The sequence below is a fragment of the Meriones unguiculatus genome, chromosome 14 (assembly GCF_030254825.1).
Source record: "Meriones unguiculatus strain TT.TT164.6M chromosome 14, Bangor_MerUng_6.1, whole genome shotgun sequence".
NCBI lineage: Eukaryota > Metazoa > Chordata > Mammalia > Rodentia > Muridae > Meriones > Meriones unguiculatus.
The window spans coordinates 4,985,044-5,007,542 of NC_083361.1; the positions used below are offsets into that span (position 1 = coordinate 4,985,044).

Here is a 22,499-nt window from a genome sequence, read left to right on the forward strand (position 1 = left end):
GCCAGGAACTTCACTCATCTTTCAGCCGATGACCGTCCAGAAACTGGGGATCTCAATGGATCTGGATCGGCTCCTAGAGAAGTGAATTCAGGTGTCTAACCTGTCACCTCCGATGCGAATCCTTCTCCAGTTAATCCTTCAGAAGAGATCAATCTTAGCTGAAACCGCAAAGGTCCAACTAAGGCATGCCTGGACTCCTGATCTATAGAAAAGTTTAGCTAATAGACGCGTATCACTTACACGACCATTTTTCTATTAATTTGTTACAGAACAACAGCGTAAGTGCTATTATCACCATCTTGACAGCGACCGTTTAGTGTCCTGTCCGCTACCGCGACGGGAAGGGAGCAGCTGGAGCAAAGGAAGCAGGTGAGTCTCCGCGGCCCTCGGGCTGTTCTTCGCAGGGGTCTGCCGGCGCCCCGAGCCGCGGAGCGAGGGAGGCCCCAGCGCGGCAGTCTTCTAGCCTGAAGCAGGCCGAGGGCGGCTAGGCGGCGCTGTGGGTCCTGTGGTGCTGGGTGAGGTGGGAGTGCTGGCGGAAGGCCCGGCCGCAGCGCGCGCAGCGGTACGGCTTCTCCCCGGTGTGCACCCTCCGGTGCTGGGCGAGGAACGAGTGCAGGCGGAAGGCCTTGCCGCAGTCCCCGCAGCGGTGCGGCTTCTCGCCCGTGTGCACGCTGCGGTGCTGCGCGAGCTGCGCGGGCAGGCGGAAGGGCTTGCCGCAGTCGGCGCAGGCGTGGGGCTTCTCGCCCGTGTGCACGCTGCGGTGCTGCGCGAGCTGCGAGGGCAGGCGGAAGGCCTTGCCGCAGTCGGCGCAGGCGTGGGGCCGCCGGCCCCCGTGCACGCTGCGGTGGGCGGCGAGCTGCGAGGCGCTGCCGAAGGCCTTCCGGCACTCCGGGCACGCGTGGGGCCTCTGGCGGGCGTGGACGCCCCGGTGGCGCAGCAGCTGCTGGCGCAGGCGGAAGGCCCTGCCGCAGTCGGCGCACGCGTGCGGCCTCTCGCCGGTGTGCACGCTCCGGTGCGCGGCCAGCTGCCGGCGCGCGCGGAAGGCCTTGCCGCAGTCGGCGCACGCGTGGGGCCTGGCGCCCGGGTGGCTCTCCCGGGGGACGCGCGGGTCGGGGCCGCAGCCCGCGCAGCGGGGCGGCCTGCCGGGGGCGTGCAGCCGCCGGTGCCGGGCGAGGTGCGTGCCCTGGCGGAAGGCCCGGCCGCAGGCCGCGCAGGCGTACGGCCTCTCCCCGGTGTGGACCCGCTGGTGGCGGGCCAGCTGCTGGTGCACCCGGAAGGCCCGGCCGCAGGCCGCGCAGGCGTACGGCTTCTCCCCGGTGTGCAGCCGCCGGTGCTGCGCGAGCTCCTGGGGCACGGCGAAGGCCTTGCCGCAGTCGGCGCAGGCGTGCGGCCTCTCCCCGGTGTGCAGCCGCCGGTGGCGGAGCAGGTGCGCGCGCTGCCGGAAGGGCTGCCCGCAGTCCCGGCAGCGGTACGGCTTCTCGCCCGTGTGCACCCTCACGTGCTGGCTGAGCGTCGAGCGGCGCACGAAGGTCCTGCCGCAGTCCGCGCACGCGTGCGCCCTCTCCCCGCTCCCCGCCCTCCGACACCCGGACAGGAGGCCGCGCTCTGCCAGCGGGGCCTGCTCGGGGGTCGTTTTCAACTGCGCGAGGCCGCCCTCCCGCGGCTGCCCCTGCCGCTCAGCCCCGCTCTCACAGTCCCAGTCGCGTCCCAGGCCAGAAGCCTGCGGGGTGAGGCCTTTCATTTTCTCCACCAACTCCCACTTCAATGAACGTACTTCGTAAACGTCCCGGTCTGAGGACGAGGATGTCTTGAATCGGGACTCCAGACCTGAAATCAAAAAAACAAGGAACACTACTTCCCTCTTCCAGAGAGATGAAGGCGTAAAAGGACCTGAGGCAACAGGCGTTTCACACTACCCACGTGTACCCCGAGACCTGTCGGAGTCCTTCACCCGACATAAGTAAGTTCATGGGGAAGACAGCAAGAGTCGACACGCTGCTTCATACAACACCAGCCAAACATTAACACTATAGTTGCTCTGTCAAGGGGTCAGGTACTCAGCGTGGCCAACGCCCCCTTCATGAATACTAAATGAATAAAAGTTAATCAGAAGTCCTGTGCCAAGACAGCGTAAGGGAAACTAAGACCACGAATGCTCCATCTGCAATCTCAGCGCCCAGGAGGTTAACGCAGGAGGACGCTGAAAGCTTACGGCGGCCCCGGGTGACACAGGGTCTCTGGGGAGTGTAGTGTGCGCTGCTTTTCCCAGCTGCCAGGGAGGTGAGAGAGAGCCAGGAGCCAGCCCAGGCAGAGAGTCCATCTCAGAGGCAAAGACCAACATGGGTGTGGTGGCGCTTGACTGGAATGCCAGCAGGGAGGTGGAAGCAAGATTACAAAAGGTCCTCCTTGGATACACTGTGCAGGTCCAGCCTCGGGTACGTGAGACCTTGTCTCCAAAAAAGAAAGAGCTGTAGCCGGGCATGGTGGTGCATTTAATCCCAGCCCTCGGGAGACAAAGGCAGGCGATCTCTGTGACCTCTGACCAGCCAGGGCTATATAGTGAGGCCCTGTCTTAAAAATGAAAGGGAGAAGGGGAAAAGAACGGAAAGGGGGGGAGAGGAGTCAGTGAAGCGCTCATTCTGAGGCCTGTAGAGCTGAGCTTGCATCCCCAGCACCCATGTGAGAAGCCAGGGTAGCTGCAGGCTCCTGCCCTCCAGCACAGAGAGGCGAGGCAGAGGATTAGCTGGTGAGTCAGTCTAGCCAGGAAATGAGTTCCATGTTCAGGGTGAGGCTGTGACTCAAAAATGAAGGGAAGAGGCCACAGAGGAAAGTCCCACACCTGCATCTCTCCCTCCACGTGCACACCCTCACAAAGGAACACACACACACACACACACACACACACACACCCCAGAACAAACCTTCAGACAGGCAAGCTCCCACTCCGGTGGATGAAATGCAGCCTCTTAGTGAGGGGCCCCGCCTCCATCCTCCTGCCTCCACCAGGTTCCAGGCACACAGCACCATGCCCAGCTCACTAAGAGGCTGGTTTGTTTGGTTTAGGTAAGGATGTTGAATTTTGTCATGCTGTATCTTTACACTGATAGAGGTAACAATACAGTGTCTCTTGTTTGTTGTTTAATACAGTGAAGGGATACAATCAGCTTTTCAGTGTTACACACTAAGCTTCATTACTTAAGCAGAGATGAGGTCCATTTGAGCATCATTTTTAAATATTTTGTGGGTTTGATTTACCAGTATTGCATTAAGAAATTTATACCTGTATACACAAACAATAGGGGTTTGTAATTTCTTTTAGTACATGTCAATTATGACATGTGAGTTACACAGACCTAATAAAGTAAGTTTAGAGGTATACTTTTATTTTTTAGAGAAATCCATAAAATAATGCTATTTTCCCTTTAAATTTCTACTAGAATTTCACCTAAATTTCTGAGCATGGCATTTTCTTTCCAAAAGGTTTTTTATAATATTTTCCATACTTTAATAGATACACTGTTTGTTGTTGTTGTTGGGTTTGTTTGTTTTGTTTTCTCTGTGTGGCCCTGACTGTCCTGGAACTCACTTTGTAAGCTAGGCTGGCCTCAAACTCACAGAGACCCACCTGCCTCCGCCTCCCGAGTGCTGGGATCACAGGTGTGCGCCAGCCAGCACCACCCAGCTATAAATTATTTAATCTTACATTTTCAAGGCATTTCACCATCTCCCCTAAGCTGTCAAATTTACCAATGTAAAGTTATACAAGGATTCTTTTCACAGCCCCAGATGAGAGGGAAATCCTTTATGTTATTCTTGGTAGTAATTTATGTTCTTTTTCTCAGTTAGTTCAACTAGGTGCTCACGAGCTTTGTTCAAGTTTTCAATGACATTTATTTCAGTTTTTGGCTTTGTCTCTTAATCTCCTTTCTCATTCTAGTTTGCTGATTTCCGTTCCTGTATTTACTATCATTTTTCCCTTACTACTGATAATGGCTTCCTGCGAAGTAGGAAGGAAATATGGAAGTTGAGAAAAAAGGCAACCAAGCTCAACAAAAAGCAGTTTTGCTACCTCAGGCGTAGAAGATGGGAATTTGGACCAGAGAAAGGCTCGGTGGGGAGCCAGTGCTGGCCACACAGTCTACCAAGCTGAGTTCACTCTCAGGACCCAGGGAAAGGTGAAGGAGACAGCCCCTGAGTCCTGGTAGTGGTCCTCTGCCTCCAGCTTGCTCTCCACCCCGCTTTCACAGACACAGTTACATGTGTATTTCTAATCTAAATTTGCTTCAGGTCTCAAATTACCCTTGAGGCTTTGGAAGAGAGATCCCCAGCAATTCTCGGCAAGGTCCCCAGCTCACTGAGCTGAGCAACTACTGTTGCCCCAGCCGCCATGCCAGCTCACTTACCAGGACAGTGTCTTCTCCCTTCTACAGCCACCTCAGGCTCCTTCCCTCCTTCACCCAGTAAGGCAATCATCTCTCTCTCAGAAATGGAAGGTCCTGCTTAAAAGAAAAATGTCACATTGAATTACAGACACAAACATCTGTTCTTTCAGACTCCATTAAATGTTTAATTAGTTATTAGTCAAAATGGTGTTTTGTTTTGAGACAGGGTCTCGGTATCTCCAGTGGCTATCCTCCTGTCTCAGCCTCTAGAGCACAGAGCTCGCCACCATGCCTGTGTTCATAAGCCAAAGTGTTAAAATTAACACTACCGGGCTCCAGAACAACCATTTTAGGGAAACTCCAGAATAAACACCAGATGGCTAAGAACACGCTTCATGTAATTTAGTCTGGCTCTGGGGAGAGGCCGCACTGTGCGATGTGTCTGGACAAACTGCTTTACACCCTGCCTGTTTATTAGGTACCCCCAGGAAATGTGTGTGTGAGTGTGGACACACACGTGGTCAGAGAACTCAGCTTGCCACTGTTGGAAACAGGCTTTGTTTGTTGTCTACTGCTGAGGTCATCCGGGCTTTCCTGTCTCTGCCTCCTGCCTGACCACTGGAGCGCTGGGCCTCTGCCCGGGAAGACTGCTCTGATGTCCCATGCTCCAAGGGACTTGGTTTCCGGTCCTCTCATCTGCATAAGTGCTCTCCAAGAGTTCTCACTGAGAGGAGGGTGGGAGCAGCATCTCATGGAGCAGCTGTGATAGTTAACTGTACAGCACTGTGTCTAAGCACGAAGTCCACAGGACACACATGCTTTAGCCGTGACTCTTCCTGTGCTCCCTGGGCCGAGAGGGGAAGAAGCCTCTGGAAACAGCCAGAGCCTTTCTAGCAGATCTATCCACTGTAAAATACAAATGCTCAGTTTCAGCTATTTTTGTGGCATTGGACCCTGGACCTCACACATGCTAAGCAAGTGCCCTAACACTGAGCTCCAGCCCCAGCCCAGATTCTAACTTTCAAAGGTGAAGTGGGAAGGACTGCAGAGGGCTGCTTCCCAGAGCAGAACGAGTTTCCTCCAGTTTGAGGTTTGCACCCCCCATATGCATTGCCTTTGAAATTAGAAAGAAGTGGGAAGTGTTTACGTCAATTCTGGACTCAAACATGGCATGAAATCGACCTTCTTAGAAAATTAGATGTTAAATGGCAGGACCCCCTTCTACTCTACCAGGCAGAAAGGAAAAAGGAAGGGAGTTTAACAGGGGAGGTAGACGCTCACCCAGCGAGAGGAAATTGCTGTAGGTCTCCCACATCACGTCCCTGTACAGGCTCTTCTGGGCAGGGTCCAGGAACTCCCACTCTTCCTGTGAGAAGTCCACAGCCACATCCCTGAACGTCACCGACATCTAGGAAACAAACTCGTGCAGTGCCTTTAAAGGAGTGGAGGAAAGGAGGCCCGCACAGCCACGCCGTACAGTGGGAAGCCCACGGCGCGCACACGGCATGGGGCTGAGCGCTACAGCAGGAAAATCAGGCTCTCGGAGCAGTGATGCTACGTCCCCACACAGTCCTGGACGTGCGCAGAAAATTACACCCTAAAGGAAGCGGTTATTTCACTTTTTTGTGTGTGTACATGTGTGCACACATGCATATACACACGTGTGCATACAGCAGTTCCTTCTGCCATGAGGGCCTCGGGGATTGAACTCATCTCCACGTTCGAAGCCATCTTGCTGCCCACGATTATACTTCTCACTCATTCTGGAATGAATACTTCAATACCCCCAACTGAGCCCAACTGTGCAGCAGTTATACGATACTGTACTACATGCTCCCAGTAAAAACTGCACAGAAACATGACATTCGGTTTCACTGATCATGAAAACACACTAATAAAATTTTCTTTAAAAAAATTCATTAGATGGGAGAGGTGGCGCACGTTGAAATTATCGCTGCCTTCCGCCCCAAAATAATGGTGACAGGGCAGGGTCAGAATGACAACAATTGACGTGTCATGTATGCTCACAGCCCGAGGGAAGAAAGCCCACATCATTCCGGGTCATAGAAGTCTACCCTGAGGAATGGGAGAACTAGGGGCTTCGGAGAAGGAAATGCAAGGGGTCACATGAACATCCTGAAACCGATTAGGTGTAAGACTAGAAGGCATAGAAGTAAACCAGCAGAGAGGGGACTCTGGGAGACAGCTCTGGACTAGCCAGGACATCTGGGAGGGTCAGGCAGCCTGTGGCTGTGGCCCTGACAGGGACGGCAACATATTAATTCAGTGTTTCAGATCTTGCCTGGCTTGCATCTCACTACGTAGCCTCAAACTCACAGAGATCCTCCTGCCTGTCTCCTGGGCGTTGGGATTAAAGGTGTGCCCCTCCATGCCCAGCCTCACTTGGAATTTTAGATCTAATCGTGTAAGCCTCAATTACGTCCCTACGTAACCTGCCCAATCATAAACCTCAGACAGCACGAGCCTTCTACAGGCGGAAGCCAGAGGTGATGCTGGGCATCTTTCTCTACACTCAACGTTAATGACACACGTGCTTTAAGGAGCCACGGGTGGTGCCGATGGCCGAGCAATTTCTACTCAGAATTAGACTCTCCTCATTAAAAAAAAAAAAAAAAGTATTGAACTACATAATTCCACTTAACGTTCAAAATCAAAACCAAAAGCTGGGCAGAGTTGGTGGATTCATTTAAAGTGGAGAGAGGAAGATTGCAAGTTCAAGGCCAGCTCGGGCTACACAGTTAGGAGAAAATAGGGGAGGGGAGGGAGGGGAGAGAGAGAAAGGAGCAGCAGAGAAGGGAAGGAAGGAAAGAGAAGGGGAGAAACGTAGAAGAAAAGTTTTAAAGAGTTCAAGTATAGGAAAAATTAATCTGCTGCTTTTTTTGCACGTTATCGTTTGTCTAGATGTGAAGCTCTCGCACTAAGTTTTTACAAGCTGGTGGACACCGACTAATTATGTCTCCCCAGAACTGTAACCACACATTACCGGACAGTACAAATACATGGTTGAACTAGCATTAATACACATCACCACTTTATCGATTACATAATAAAACAAATGATCAAGTATCCAATTATTAAGTTCCATAGCTCAAAAGGCAAATAAAACATGTCTGCTCACTTCCTTATCAGAGCTCATTTTTTTCTTTTTTGCAAGAGAGGTTGGGAAGAGAAGGGGAAAACCCTAATTCAGACAAGTTAGAAAGCAGCTTCTGGCAGGTATGGAAAAAACCAAGAATTCCAGAAATTTTGGTTAATAATTGGCGCGCTTCAAGAATGGTATCTCCACCTCTTAAAAAGATGGACTAAGGGCTGGAGAGATGGCTCAGCAGTTAAGAGCACTGTCTGCTCTTTCAAAGGTCCTGAGTTCAGTTCCCAGCGACCACATGGTGGCCCATAGCCATCTATAATAATATCTGATGCCCTCTTCTGGCAGGTGTAAATGCAGGTAGAACATTCATATACACAAAATTAATAAATCTTAAAAAAAAGATGTACCAAACTAAAGGGCATACTCTATATGCTGTGCACAAGACAAAGATGGAACCTAACTTTTTGTCATACACATTAGCCAACGCGTCGGCTTACAGAATAAGTCTACTGAAGCTTCCACAGGAACACTGAAAACCAGTTTTCCCAGGCCACAGCTTGACAGAATTGCGACCTCTATATCTGGGTTATGATCAACCTGTTTGGACATTCAGCACAAGATTTTTGCTGGTCAGCATTTAAAATGTGCTGCTTATTTGTAGCAATTGGCTTTTCTAAAATAAAGGTATTGAGTTGTCCTTAACTGTACTCCTGGGCCAGAACATCATTAGTAGTTAAGGAATTTTAGAAAGATTGGGTGCCAAAATCCCAGCACAATACTTGTATACGTTCACTGTCATATAGAACCACAACTCCAGCATCTAAGAACACTCTAGACCTTCCACGGTTTATTCCTCCGTCATTTCAAGCACTGCAGGGCTTCTCTGGGATCTGCCTGCTCATTCTAGGTTTACATCCCCACAATAATCCCAGCATTCGTCAGCTTTGCTTAGCCAACTTTTCAATTTTTATTTTTTTACCAAGTCCTGCACCGATTATTTAATGTCTTATTTTGTGCTATTTGGGGGGAACCTCCATTTGAAAATCAACTTTGTTACAGAAGGACCTAGCTTCAATATTGTCTCCAGACAAAAAGCCTTATAGCTGAGCTGGGGAGATGGCTCAGAGGTTAAGAGCACTGGCTGCTCTTCTAAAGGTCCCAGCAACTACATGGTGGCTCACACCCATCTAGAATGATATCTAGCGCCCTCTCCTGGTGTACATGCAGGCAGACCACTGTAATCATAACTAAGTAAATCTAAAAAAAGAAGAAAGAAAAAGTCTTAGAGTTAATCTAATGTCTGCACTCAGCGGTGCAGCTCATCAGGGAGGGCCTGTTTTTAGTAATAACCTGTGGTGCTTTAAAGACAGTGTCTACATCTGGGCACCTGGACGGGAAGTGACTGAAGGGGATGCCCGAAGTGCTGGTATTTTCCTTTCGTGATTTGGAAGTGACGAGGGGCTCAGTTTAGGAAAATCCTTTCAGCTGTACACTTCCAAGCCGCACATAAGTGAGATGGTTTAAGAGCCATTCAGGGGGTTAGAGTGCCCGGGCAGGAAGGGGCTTGCCGCAGAAGCGTGGGCACCCAGCCTGTGCCCCACGCTGTAAGCCCATCGCTGGGGTGCGGGCAGGAAGTGCTCCTGGGGCTTGCTGGCAGCCAGTCTAGCTGGATGGGGAACTCCATGTCCAGGGACACTCTGCCTCAAAAACATGGTGGAAACCCAACTGGAGGAAGAGCCTGGCGTCAGCCTCCGGCTTTGACACATGTGTGCACACACAGGTGCACAGATCAACACATTTACAAAATGATGATGAGGCTGGGCATGGTGGTGCGCCCCTGTAATCTCAGTACTCCGGGAGGCAGAGGCAGGAGGATCTCTGTGAGTTCGAGGCCAGCCTGGGGTGAAGGAGAACACTGACCTACCTGGGCCAGGGCCATTGTGTCAGGACTGCAGGAACTGGTCAGCTCTTTTCAATATTTCTCCATGCAAAACTGTGGGGTCCAGACAAACAAAGCTGGAATAGAAAGAGCCGTAAATCCAGATGTGCCCAGATGTTCCCAAACTAATTTATGTAGTAAGAGCAGGGTTTTTTTTTTTTTTTCTGTCATTCCTACTTGTAAATCATCCCTCATTATAGACTTACACCTGACTCTAAACCTGCCCCAAACTAGAGATTTCCACAGAAAGCTCGGAGGAAACCCAGCAGCATGTTCTGGCCTCATGCTCTTGCGGAGGACTCAGGTTCAGTTCCCAGCACCTACACAGTGGCTCACAACCACCTGTGGCTCCAGTCCTAGAAGACCCCACACCTTCCTTAGGCAGCAGGCGTAGATGTTGAGGGTGGATCAGAATCTGCTCTCAACACGTCAAATAGGGGCTTAAGTTCAACCACAGTGACTTTTAAAGCACGGTCAAAGCCCATTTATATCTGAGAATTTTTGAAAACCATTTAACGTTGAGTGAGAGCTTAGCTAGTCTTAACTCTGAAGGCAGGTGGGCCACTGTCTGACCCAAATAATTGGACGGAGGTTGCTCCTATTGTTTTCTGGAGCCACCTTAAGCCCACAGGCAGACAACTGAGAAGTAAGTTGTTGAACCACTTCTTGTAGGTGGGCTGTCTCCTTCGGGAGATATGGTTATCGTGCATATAATGAACCAACTAAGCCTGAGTGTTTATCCTGGATTTTCTGTAAAGCCATTTCTGCATTTTTTTTTTTTTTTTTTTTTTTACAGAGCTTAGGACTACTTCCATACCTTGAGGGCGGACTTCCGTTGATATCTACGGCCATCTTACATTTGCAGAGGGAAGACCAAAGGCAAACTTTTTATGGTACTGACGACTCAAGGGAATGGCAGAGAAACCTCCCTGTAATCTATGGCTATGATAGCATCATCCCTAGGAACAGCAGAAGAGGGCAACCCAGGCTGAAGAGCCACGATGAGGAGTCTGCATCTTCCAGAGGCTCATTAGTCTTTCTCAAGTCTTTTAGAAGCTTCCATTTTCCTGATTTCTTATAAATAACTAATATAGGAGTATTCCAGGGGCTATTGGGGGATTCTGTATGTCCCAGCCACAATTACTCATTAACTGACTCTGTGGCTGCTCATATCTTTTCTGCAGTCAGGGGCCACTATTCCACCCATTCAGGAGTCTCAGATCTCCAAGTAACGGGGTCAGCATCCACTTGAACACTGGTCCCTGGGAAAAACTCTCATCAAGCCCCGCCCCCTGCCTATTCTGATTTTGTTTAGGTTCTCTAGGTTCTGTAATACCCTATTTTTTCTTAGTCCAATACTAGGATCAAATTTCATTTGTATCATTTAAGCAACCACTTTTTATCATTTGGACTCATTAAAAGAACCCCCATCTGTCCTAAAATGTCCCTCCCCTGCACTGTGAAAGGGAGAGATGGAAGCACATGAGACAGCAGGGACCAGAAGACTCTTCAGATGCGTGTGTTGCAGCCTGGGCCACATCAGCAGGCTGACCCAGGCCCATTCAAGCTGATGGTAACCTGGGCTGGCCAAGAAGATGGCCAGTTCCCTCTGGCAACACAAGCGACATCAGTTCCCGTGTCTGTAAGACCCTCAAGAGCTTTGGACCATTAAGGTTTTTATGGGGCACTAATTTTTAACTTCCTGTATCCAAAATTCCATGTCTCTAGATGCCATCCCTCGGTTTCTCCTTTCTTCGGGGGAGGCCGTTTTTCTAATGAAAGATAGGGAAACACGAGCAATTGGACAGCGTTTTGTCCCACACGTATTTGTATGGTTTTGTAGAGGGATGACTCATAAGCTTGATCTCGTCTGTAAAATCGGAACCAGTTACCCCCAGGATAAGCTGAATGCCCTGTAAGGAAGCGCAGCTTCTCCCTGGAGTAAGTCCCATGTAAGCACAGTGTAGGGACAAATATCCTCATAAGTAAATTACAGGAGAACCGGCTGTTGATATTGCTGAGGGGGTAGAACTGAGGCCCAGCCCCGCACAGCCCGGGGTGGCGAGGAGGAGTTGTTGGACCCCTTGTCTGAGAAGAGATTAGGGTCACCCCCATTATTTGAGGGGCCTGGGAATGGCCCTGCACCCAGTGTCCTGGCTGACAAGCCAGAGTCACGGTGTTTCCTGTGACAGAGCTAGGGGTTTCTCCTTGAACTGTTTACAGGAGGCGGCAATGGCCCATCTGGAACAGCTGTCTCTTCCCCAGTGAAAGCCCTCTGGACAATGAGGGCGTACTGTTTCTGGCACATTAGTGGGAGCTGTGATTGCCTGTGGCATTCTGGCAGAGGGACATTCTTTTCCCTTTACTTTAGGGACAGTCCCTACAGCTGGGTTGGCCACATGCAAAGCAAGCCTTGTGTTCCCCAGTTATTATTATTATTATTTGGTTCTTAAAAACCTGAGTAGTGGGCTGTCCCTGCAAAGCAGCTGCAATAGCTACTCCCTGCCAACAGGAGGGCCTACCTCCACAGGCGACCTGCTGTTTCTCTAAGTGGTCTCAGCAAGGTCCAGCAATAGGTTCAGGTTCTCGAAGGGCAACTGCTTGATTCTGTGCAGCGCCACCTTGTGGGGCAGGTTTATGTACTGCGCCCGTCAACCAGGTCCGGAAGGCTTCCAAGGTTCACCTGCCTTTTGCCTCTATCAGCTGAGCCTGCAGCCTCGGCGGAGGGGAGCCTCCATGCAGCAACAGCTAAGCAGTCAGCTGTGACTGAGGTCAACACCAAAGTCCAGTCCCCAGGTCCCATTAGCCCATCCATGGGCACTCTCATTCACGTTTTGGCAATTTTTTGAGAAGCAACCTCAGTTAGCCTCATATTTCACTTAATAAAAGTTCCCTCCAGAGAAACATGACCTAGCAACCCGAAACCAATCATAGGGGTCATCTTCCTACTAAATGATTGTATGTGGAGAGGGAGGGCCATCATCTGCAGCGGCCTGCTTAAGATGGCCTTTATAAGACATGGCCTTCCATGAGGGTGCCTCGCCCCATTCACTGTTAAAGAAGACGGGGAAGCATCCAAGCTGCCCTCCAATTGACGGGCTTGCTTAGGACCTCCTGTAAATCCTACTGAAGAAGCAACAATACTCGTCCTTGTTTAGGCTTGGTAAATTAGGACAGAGTCTTGGAGGTTCAAGAAGGCCAATCTGGATTGTGATACTTTGCAACCCATTCTCCAAATCTGCTTCCTCATCAGGGGAGAGAGGCTCATCTTCCTCCTTCTTTTCTTCAATTTTGAATACTTTATCAGAAACAGGGAATGTACTGGAAGACTTATTTTGGGGCTTGTTATTCAATAATGGAGTGTTCTCACGTGGAGCAGCTGAAGGACAAGGCAAAGTATGTGGTTTCTCAGGACCCAAAGCCTGTGTAAGCACATTCCAATAAAAAAGTCTCAACTGGCGTAGCTTCAGGTCCACATTCTTGATACCAGACCTGACTATCTCTCCCGACTCCATCCCAGTTACCCAAATCCAAAGTCTCTTGGTCTGAGAACCAAGGGCTGCTGCAGAAAGACTTATTCCCTTAATATGTCTAATCAGTATTCTTTTGTTCCTTGGTCATACAACACCACAGTGGTCCTGCCCCAGCTAACTTTTCTAGGAAAGGGGGTGGTCTTAACACTTTTTTCTATTTTCTTTATCCACACCATTCTTCGTCCATCAGCATAAAAGACCCAGTGTAGGGCAGAGAGAACTCCGCCAACCTAACTTTGTTGTTCTAGCTTTTCCTTGAGAAGTAAAGCATTTGCATCCCCCAATCCGATGTGCCGCGTAGGAAGAGGCTTGTGATCTGATCTGCTGCCGACTCCTCTAGCCCACCAAATCTTGTTTACCTTTTTAAGTTTACCCTGTTTCGACTATCCTGTTCCTGGGTAAGTACGGAGGCAGATGTTTCCAGACTGTCTTGGAGCAGGGGCCTCATGAGGAGGTCTCTGGCATCTTTATGAGTCACAACCTCCAGAGCACGAGGGAGGCCTTCAAGTAGGGCCTCCTGAGCCACTTCCCTAAAGCAGGAAGGGTAGTAGGCTTGGGGTTCCCTGGGGAAGCGCAGAAGCAGTACTCCTGGGAGAAGGCGTAATTGAGCCACAGAAATCTCCCATCGCTCCAACATCCCCAAGTTGTACAAATATTAAAAGCTCCCAAGCATGCAACACGTGGAGATCAAGACCAAAAGTGAAAACCGGCGAGAGAGCAGTAGCAACACGTGGCTCGGCCTTGCTGGACCTCTGTCAAGCAACTGTGCGGGCTTTATGATTTTTGCTGTTCCTATTAGATATGGCTGTGCCAGTAAGCTAAAGCTGGCTAGGGAGGAAGAATGTGGGAAGAAACTACCCCCACTGGTCACTGAGGCAGCAGGCCAAAGCAGCAGGTTAAGAGGTCACTTTGGTGTCAAAGCGTGAGATTAACCAGGAAGAGCCTGTATCCTGCTACAAAACCTTGATTGACACTGAGTATGGGAACTGCACAGGAACAGTTAGAATGTGATGGATAAAGGGGAAAGGGCTCTTTTGTAAGCTCCCTACCCAGTCCCTGCAAGCGCTGGTGACAAATCCAGCCTTGCTCTATGCTAGCGAGCTACGGCTCCAGCGAGCTACGGCTCGAGCCTCCAGACAGAAGGCTTTGAAGAGGACTGGTGATTTCGGTTTGGGACAGCTGCAGCTGCTGCGATAGGATCAGAAGAGACAGATTAACGGAAGAGTAAATGCTACCCCGGCTGGACACAGTGGCACACACCACAGCCTAGAGGCTGAGGCAGGAGAATTGCCCACAGATTTGAGATCAGCGTGGGTTAAAAAAAAAACAACTAACAAAGCAAGCCTCACAGGTAAGAAAGCTGCAGACTGAAACGCAGCAATGGATCAGCAGATAGGGTGATGGCTGCGCTTGCAGGGGACCCAGGTTTGCTCTCCAGCACCTCCACAGCTGCTGTAACTCCAGTTCCGGAGGATCTGGTGCCCTCTTCGGGCCTCCTCAGGCACCAGCCACACACAGCAGAGCACTGACATAAAAGCAGGCAAAACCCATATACTTAAAAAGGAAAATTAAAAATGATTCTTTTTTTAATTAAAAAGAAACCTGTGACTGGCTGGGTAATTTTTTTTCCCACATGTATAACAGTATGCAACAACAATCATTTCCTCCGCTTGTTCCCGCGCCTTCCCGAAGACGAGCAGGACCGGGAGAAAGCACGATGGGGAAGGTGCAGGGCCCGCGGCCGCGGCCCACCGCACACCGGGGAAGGACGGGGCGGCAGCCTCTCCGGGGCGCAGACAAAGCCGCCCGGCCCTGCTGGCTTTTTGTTCGGGGGCCGTCACCCTGGGGCTCAGGCTCGGAACGCGGGGCCATGCTGGGCCCCTGGGCCCTGCAGCGGGAAGACGGGGGCGCGGCGGGGACCCGGCGTCCACTCGGCCGCACCGACTGCACAGCTCCCAGGCCGGCGCAAAGGCAACCCGCGCCGCCCCCGCGCCCGCAGCGCAGAGGGCCACACTTACCTCCGGAGCCGACCGTCGCTCGGCGGCCGGGTGCCGCGCGGGGGCCTGTGGGAAACGTAGTCCAGCGTGGAAGAGCCTGCTCCGCCGCCGCAGCGGAGGGCGCAAGCGTGGCCGGGGTCGGAACGGGGTGGCGGGCTCTGGTTGTGGTCTCGGACGCCCTCCTCCCCGCGACCCCGCGCCACTGTCCCCCCAGCCCCCACCCCCTTCCGCTCCTCCCAGCTGAGAACTAGCGCTCCCGGCATCACGTGCTTAATATGTGAGATAAGCATGTATGCACCCCCCCACCCACACACACACACAAGACCGTCACTTCCCAGCCGCACTGCAGGGATTGTCACAAACCGTGGGCCACAGCTCCGTAGATCCCTCTTTACGTTGTTCCAGTGGTCTACGTACTCATTTCTGCACTAACGCCGCACTGTTGTAATGACCGCAAGCACATCGACACATCCAGGAGCCAGCCAGCGCCGGACAATTGGCCTCTCTAATAAAAGGCTTCTGTTGGAACCCGGCGAGGCGAACCCAGTGGAAACCTGTTTGCTCAGTCGTGAACAGCACACACAGTCCTTGGAATCGGGAGCGCGACTGGATGCCAACCAGCTCCACAAACGCCAAGTCTTGCTCTGGAAGTTTCTAATAGATTGTTAAATGATATAAATACCCAGGGAAAGGTGCACTTTTATCTATTTGCAGTTGACAAAGCTGATCACCTAGGAAGCCAAGGCTCCAGGAAAAAGAATGTATTCAAAGGAGTCCTGACCTCTTGAATTTTTTTTTTTTTGTCATAAGGAAAGCGATGGCTGTACCTGTATTTCAATTTGAAATGTAAATTTCTAATTACTGTGACATCACAAGTACAGATTTAAGTCTGAGATCCTGTCTCAATGGTCCTGCCTCGTGCCAGCTAGGATTCATCTCTTAGAGACATTTCCCCTGCTAGGCTGTGACTTCAACTAGGGAGTTGCATTGTTCGGTCGTGGAGTAGATATTTAAGGACTTTCAGCTCATTATTAATCATTAAAATATTAGAACACACATTAGGTCCAGATTAGTGATACATGCCTATAACGTCAGTACTTGGGAAGTGGAGGTAGGAGGATCAGGAGTTCAAGACCAGCCTGAGTTACATGAGACGCTGTCTCAGACGCCACCACCACCACCACCACCACACACTCCAGGAATGGGGACAGAAGGACAATTTTACTGGTTGAAGATATTGTAGACTGGCAGAACCATGACGTCCTCCACTTCTGTGGAAGTTCCCAGGGAGGTTGAAAAGAAGGTAAACTGATAGAAGCAACCTTGCTTTTTGTTAGATGCTTTAGAAAACTTATTATACAGAGCAAGAAACATACTGCGATTTAATAAGGCACTTTTTAGACAGCGATTATATATAACATTGGTCAATGAATGGTTGCAGAGATGGCTCAGTGGTTGGGCGCTTGCTGCACAGGCTGGAGAGCCTGCATAGGGGCTGGGTGGGCAGGGTGGACCCCCTGTAATCCTTGGAAAGTGCAGAGAGGATGGACACCTAGAGCAAGCTGGCTCTCCAGAACAGCACACTAGCGAGCCCCAGATTTGACTGAGAGCCTTTGAGGGTGATTCCCGACACCAGCCTCAGGCGTCTACATGTATAGACATCCTCTCACACATACAAAACATGCATACACATACATGTGCCAATACGCACAATGGAAAAGAAACAAATGTGGGTTTAAACAGATGTACACGTAAAAAGGGCAAGCGAATTTTCTGATTAAAAATCACCTCTTTGGGTTATTTGTTCAGAATTGGCGAGGGGCCCAGGGCTTTACACACACTCGCCCACCCTTTACCGCCGAGCCAAAGGAGCAAGCAGCTGGTTGCACAGTGACAATGCTCTGTCATACAGTAACTAACACCCGCCCCCATGCCATGCTGGGGTTCCTGTGCTGAGTTTTGGTTACAGCCTGGCCTGCAAAGCAGAGCCTCGTCTGTAATAGATGACGAGAGGAGAATTCTGGAGCATAGGCTGAGAAACACTGATTTACACCAAACGAAACCTCTTCTGTTCTTCTGATCCGAGGAAGCACAGCGCCTGTGGATGTTTGACGGCAGCATCTTCCTTAGATGCCATGAAGCAAGTACTCACACTATAAAACACGCTTTTAGATACTCTGGGTAAATAAGCCTGTGACTGTGCACATAGCGCCTGGCAGGTAGAGGTAGAAGGGTCAGCCCAGGCGGTCAAGAACACTGTCAAGTACATGGTTAAGTTTGTGGCTGGTCTGGAATAGGCAATGAAGAAAAGAAAGAGAGAGAAAGAGAGAGAGAAAGAAAGAGAAAATGAGAAAGAGAGAAAGAAAAAGAGAGAAAGAAAGAGAAAGAGAAAGAAAGAGAGAAAGAAAGAAAGAAAGAAAGAAAGAAAGAAAGAAAGAGAAAAAGAAGGAAAAGAAGAAAGTGAGGGGAAGATGGGGAGAGAATGGGAGAAGAGGAAAAACTAGGACAAAAGTAATGTCTTCTATATTAACTCTCTATTGTCAATAAAAAAATTTCAAATTTTATCACTTTGATCACTGATGGCTAGAATATTTCTTTCTTTCTTTCCTCCTCCTTCTTCAAGACAGGGTTTCTCTGTGTAGCCCTGGCAGTCCTGGAACTCACTCTGTAGAGCAGGCTGGCCTTGAACTAAGAGATTCACCTGCCTCTACCTCCCCAGTGCTGGGATTAAAGGTGTGCACCACCACGCTGGGCAGCCTTAGAATTCTCTAATAAAGAAATTTTCTTAGACATTTAATTGCTATGAAATGAGAGCATAAATATTCCATTCTTCATTTATCAACAATGTCCTAGTATGCTCCATAGCTGACCAAGTCATTTGATAAAAGGAAAAAAAAGGCAGAGGAAAAAGCTCTTAAATGGTGGTCAAGACATAAGGACACTAGGGGATTCTCACTAGCTAAGAAAAAATAAGATAATTTGGTACATTAAAAAATGCTACACAATCCAGTAATCTTTTTTAAGTAATATGAATTATTATTTATGATTGGTTTATGTCATCTTTGTTAAATACTGACTGGGACTACAGAATATAGAGTGTTTTATTAATAGCAAATTCCAAATAACTTCACACTCTGAATGTTCTAATGAGTGGAGTAGGGAGAGTTTCAGTGAAAGGCTCCCAGCATCATGCCACCACAGCACAGAACAAACACAAATGCACACGCACACACTGGAAGTGACAATGCACACCTGTGATTCCAGCATTCTGGAGACTGAGGCAGGGGGAGTGTTCAAGGTCTGGGCGAAAAAGGAAGTTTTAGGCTAGTCTGGTTACACGCTGCATGAAACAACAAACCCAAACACTATTCACAAGAGTCAGCTGTCGAAGGTTCAGCGAAGGATAATGTTGGAAAGCGTTTCTATGTTCATCATGCCCGAGGTCTTCGATATGAACTCTCAAAAGAGTAATAGTAGGCCACTATAAAAAGTTTAGTGGCTTTATAATGACTGTTATATTGTTATGATTATAGGGCAGGAGGATTCTTCAGTTCTGTATGACATCAACTGACGTCACTTAGTGGCGTTCAGTTGGTGGCTGCTCTAGGAGACCGAAAACTCTTGCAACCCAGTGTGTAATAGGAGCCTATCCAGGAGCCAGCTTCAGCCAAGGGCCCCGATGTCTGTGCTGTCTCAGGGCCTCTCCACACGGTCTGTCCAAACCTCAAACATAGCAGTTCTGAACTTGAGAGGGCACTCTGACAAAGCCACCCCAGCAGAAAGCCTGGGCCCCCGCAGTGGTGCTGACTGTATTTGCTGTTCTCCCTGGCAAAGCAGCATCTGCCTGTACTCCAAGAAAAGGACGCGGATGGCACAGCTTGATGGAGTTTTGAAGAACTTGCAGCCATTTTTAGATCACCATTTCACAAATAAATAAACCTACAGCGCAGGGCAACTGAGCGTTTTAACATAACTGAAGGAACAGGGCTGTTCTTTTCCCCACATCTGTTTATGTGCAGGACTAACTGAAGGGTAAATGTGTCAAAGCATTTTGGTTGAGAACAGACTGGAACACAACGGAACACATTAAATTAACACATGCCTTTAATGGTATAAAGCCTCTTACGCCAGGTCGGTTACATGTGTGCGATTAGCTGTGACAGTCACAGAATGTTCTGTAGGGCCGCTAAGACTGTCACACCTTGACACTGTGAATCTTGAGGTGATGGGTGAGGTGGGAATGCTGCCGAAAGGCCTTCTTACACTCCTTACACTCATAGGGCTTCTCACCAGAGTGGATCCTCAGGTGCTGGATGAGGGAAGAGTTGAGCCGGAAGGCCTTTCTACACTCTTTACACTCGAAGGGCTTCTCCCCGGTGTGGATGCTTTGGTGCAGAGTGAGCTTCTGGCGCAGCCTGAAGGCCTTGCCGCACTCCTTGCAGGCGTACGGCTTCTCCCCAGCGTGGACGCTCCGGTGCTGCGTCAGCTGCGAGAGCAGCCGGAAGGCCTTGCCGCAGTCCTTGCAGTCGTAGGGCTTGATCCCCCCGTGGACGCTCTGGTGGGAGACGAGCTGGGAGTAGCGGCTGAAGGCCTTCCAGCACTCCTTGCACTCGTACGGCTTCTCCCCAGTGTGCGTCCTGTGGTGGAGAATGAGGTGATAGCCCCGACTGAAGGTCTTCCCACACTCGCTGCACTCGTACGGCTTCTCCCCGGTGTGAACTCTCTGGTGCAGGGTGAGCTGCTGCCGCACCCTGAAGGCCTTCCCACAGTCCTTGCACTCGTGGGGCTTCTCGCCCGTGTGGAGCTTGTGATGCGCCCGCAGGCCGGAGCCACACAGGAAGTCTTTCCCACACTCTCTGCACTCGTAGAGCCGGTCAGCAATGTTCAGCTTCTGGTGCCTGGTCAGGTGCGCGTACTGCCGGAAGGCCTTCCCACACTCCTCACACACGTAGGGCTTCTCGCCCGTGTGGATTCTCTGGTGGAGGGTGAGCTGTCCTCGCACCCTGAAGGCTTTCCCGCACTCTTTACATGTGTAGGGCTTCTCCCCGCTGTGAAGCTTTTGGTGAGCCCTGAGGTCTGGGCCGTATGTGAAAGCTTCCCCACATTCCTTGCACTCGTACAGTTTTTCACCAGAATGGAGTCGCTGGTGCCTGGTCAGGTGCGCGGTCTGCCTGAAGGCCAGGCCACACTCCTTACACACGTAGGGCTTCTCGCCAGTGTGGATTCTCTGATGGAAAGTCAGCTGCTGGCGCACTCTAAACGCCTTTCCACACTCGTCACACTCGTAAGGCTTCTCCACAAAACGGACTCTCTGTCGTGGAGTAGCAGACGCACGCTTTTCATAGGAGGACACTGTTTCAGGTGCCTTCTTCACTGGACTGAGACAGCCCTCCTGAGAGCCCACTCGTCTCGCATGTTTCCTTTTTGACTCCCATTTGTTTTTTAAAATAAGGTCCTTCAGGCCACTGCTCCCAATTCTTTCCACTATCTTCCACTGGGATAAGTTAATTTCATAAAAGCCTTTTTCTGAGAATAGCTGATTGGTCTCATCCTTAGTGTCCAAATCTGAAAGAAAGCAAAAAAGCAAACACACGCTATTTTGCTATTTTCTTTTTCTAAAGAAGATAACTTTCTACAGTAGAAACAGAAGACAAACTCAGAAGAGTTTCATATATTTGGGGGCAAAAGAGAATATGAGTCAAGTAAGAGCTCATGCACGAAAAGGGAATGGTAATTAGACGAATTCTTTCAGTCACTGGTTTGTGAACTGAAGGATGGATCAGAATTGCTGTGGGGCTTAATTTAATACAAATACTGATTAAAGCTTGGGAGGCAGAAGGAGTGGATCCATGTGAGTTGGAGGCCAGCCAGGTCTACATAGTGAGTTCTAGGACAGCCAGGGCTACACAGAGAAAGCCTGTCTCAAAAACAAAAACAGAGTTGTAGTGGAAGTTTGGGTTTCTTTAAAAACTCAGTTCTGTTATGTAAATGTGTTTTTGCTCTAATTCCAGCTGTGGGATATGGTACCGCCTTCATTTAGCCACAGCTGGCAACTGCCTTCTGCAGGCGTGGTCTTTGCAAGCTGCTAACAGTCTCATGAGACCTAGAGAAGGGTGTGGTCTTTGCCAGCTGCAGAGAGTGAATTCTGAGGACTCTAGAGGGTACAAACACAAGAGCCTAGAGAGAGAACAAGGGTTCAAGGAGACAGAGGAGAAAGAAAGCTGCGTGTTAGCCCTGCTGCATTTGCCTTTTCCTGTGGCTGGACTGCTGGAGATCCTGACGAATGAGATTGTATTTTCCCAAAGAAACCAACAGCCCTAACCAGCCAAAACTAAGTCTAAAAAAAGCTCTATGTCCCCTTCTAACCTTCTTTCTCCCCTACCTAGGGTTGGGGGGCTGGAAGGGAGGTAGAGATTTAAGGAACCCCAAATAAAACACAGTTTAAAAACTAGCACCAACAACAAACAAACAAAAAAACCCAAATATTGTTCATATACTACCAAAAACACCTGGATAAGATTAGACTATAATTTTTGATCTTATTTTTCATGTGCATCTGTATGTGTGATATGTGCACTTGCAAATAGACACACGTTTTGCATGTGTGTGGGTACACAGGGGGCATGTGTTGACCCAAGGTTGAAGTCAGGAATCATCCTCAATCTATAACTCATCTTATTCCTCAAGACTGGCTCTTCCAGTCAAACCAAGATCTAGGGAATCTTCCGTGTCTGCCTTCTATGGCTGGAACCACTAGTGGATCGCCACACCCATCTGTCATTTACACGTCTGGAGAACCGAACACATTTGTGCAGCAAATGCTTTGACCACTGAGCCATCTCCCCAAGCTGGATTTTAATTTGGGACCTGGACAGCGGCTAAGAATGCTCACTGCTCTCGCACAGCAAAGTTATTTGCTTATTTTGTGTGCCTGAGTGCATTTATGGGCTTATTTTGTTGAAGATTCATTTGCTTAATTTATGTGTCTGAGTGCCCGTAAATGCCTAGCGAAAATTCACTGTGTATGTGCAGAGCACAGAGGACTCTGTTAGATGCCCTGGCACTGGATTTCCAGATGTTCGTGATCCATGATGTGGGTTCTGGGAACTGAACCCGGGTCTTCTGCAAGAGCCACAGTCCTCTTAGCCACGGAGCCATGTCTCTAGCTCCTCCACCTTATTTGTCCACCTGGAGCTTAGCAGAAGCCCCAGATCCTGCCTCTGCCTTCCCAGCCCGAGATTAAAGGCCCTCTTTTAGCTCAGGGCCTCCTCTGCTCCAGCAGAGCCTTCTCCCCCACTCCACATTGCTCCAGTGTTAATAACTTTTCATGGCTGTTACTGGTTTTCTTTTCTTTTTTAACTTTATAAAAAATGCTAGAGGTAGAACATAGGGTCTTACACATTGTAACACTGAGATAATCGAGCCCCAGCTTTTTCTTCTCTGAAAGGCTCCTTAAAGTCAGACGCAATCTTAATTTGCTCCCCACTGACTGGTAAGTTCATAGTATAAGAGTGTGACTCATTTCTTTATCACAGTTAC

The 22,499-nt window shown here is 49.7% G+C and overlaps 2 protein-coding genes across 6 annotated transcripts in view; both read right to left on the bottom strand.

Moving 5' to 3' along the window:
- Positions 1-340: 340 nt before the first annotated feature.
- Positions 341-15,545, bottom strand: LOC110550749 (zinc finger protein 14 homolog). 5 transcript variants are annotated; one of them, XM_060366626.1, is made up of 5 exons: positions 15,378-15,545; positions 9,416-9,507; positions 5,664-5,790; positions 4,404-4,499; positions 341-1,827 (listed from the first exon to the last, which is right to left on the bottom strand). In XM_060366626.1, exons 2-5 carry the CDS (start codon positions 9,428-9,430, stop codon positions 485-487), a joined length of 1,581 nt encoding a protein of 526 aa, XP_060222609.1. In that variant the 5' UTR covers positions 9,431-9,507; positions 15,378-15,545; the 3' UTR covers positions 341-484. The 5 variants fall into 5 exon arrangements, with proteins under 5 accessions (XP_060222609.1, XP_021496566.1, XP_060222612.1 ...); XM_021640891.2 differs by having other exon boundaries at positions 15,324-15,545; XM_060366629.1 differs by having other exon boundaries at positions 4,404-4,496; positions 15,324-15,544.
- Positions 15,546-19,046: 3,501 nt separating this feature from the next.
- LOC110550722 (zinc finger protein 82) overlaps positions 19,047-22,499 on the bottom strand; it is a 29,718-nt gene continuing 26,265 nt past the window's right edge. The window contains exon 8 of the mRNA XM_060366322.1: positions 19,047-20,525. Coding sequence (XP_060222305.1) covers positions 19,156-20,525 — 1,370 coding nt within the window. The 3' untranslated portion in view covers positions 19,047-19,155. The remainder of the gene's footprint in view (positions 20,526-22,499) is intronic.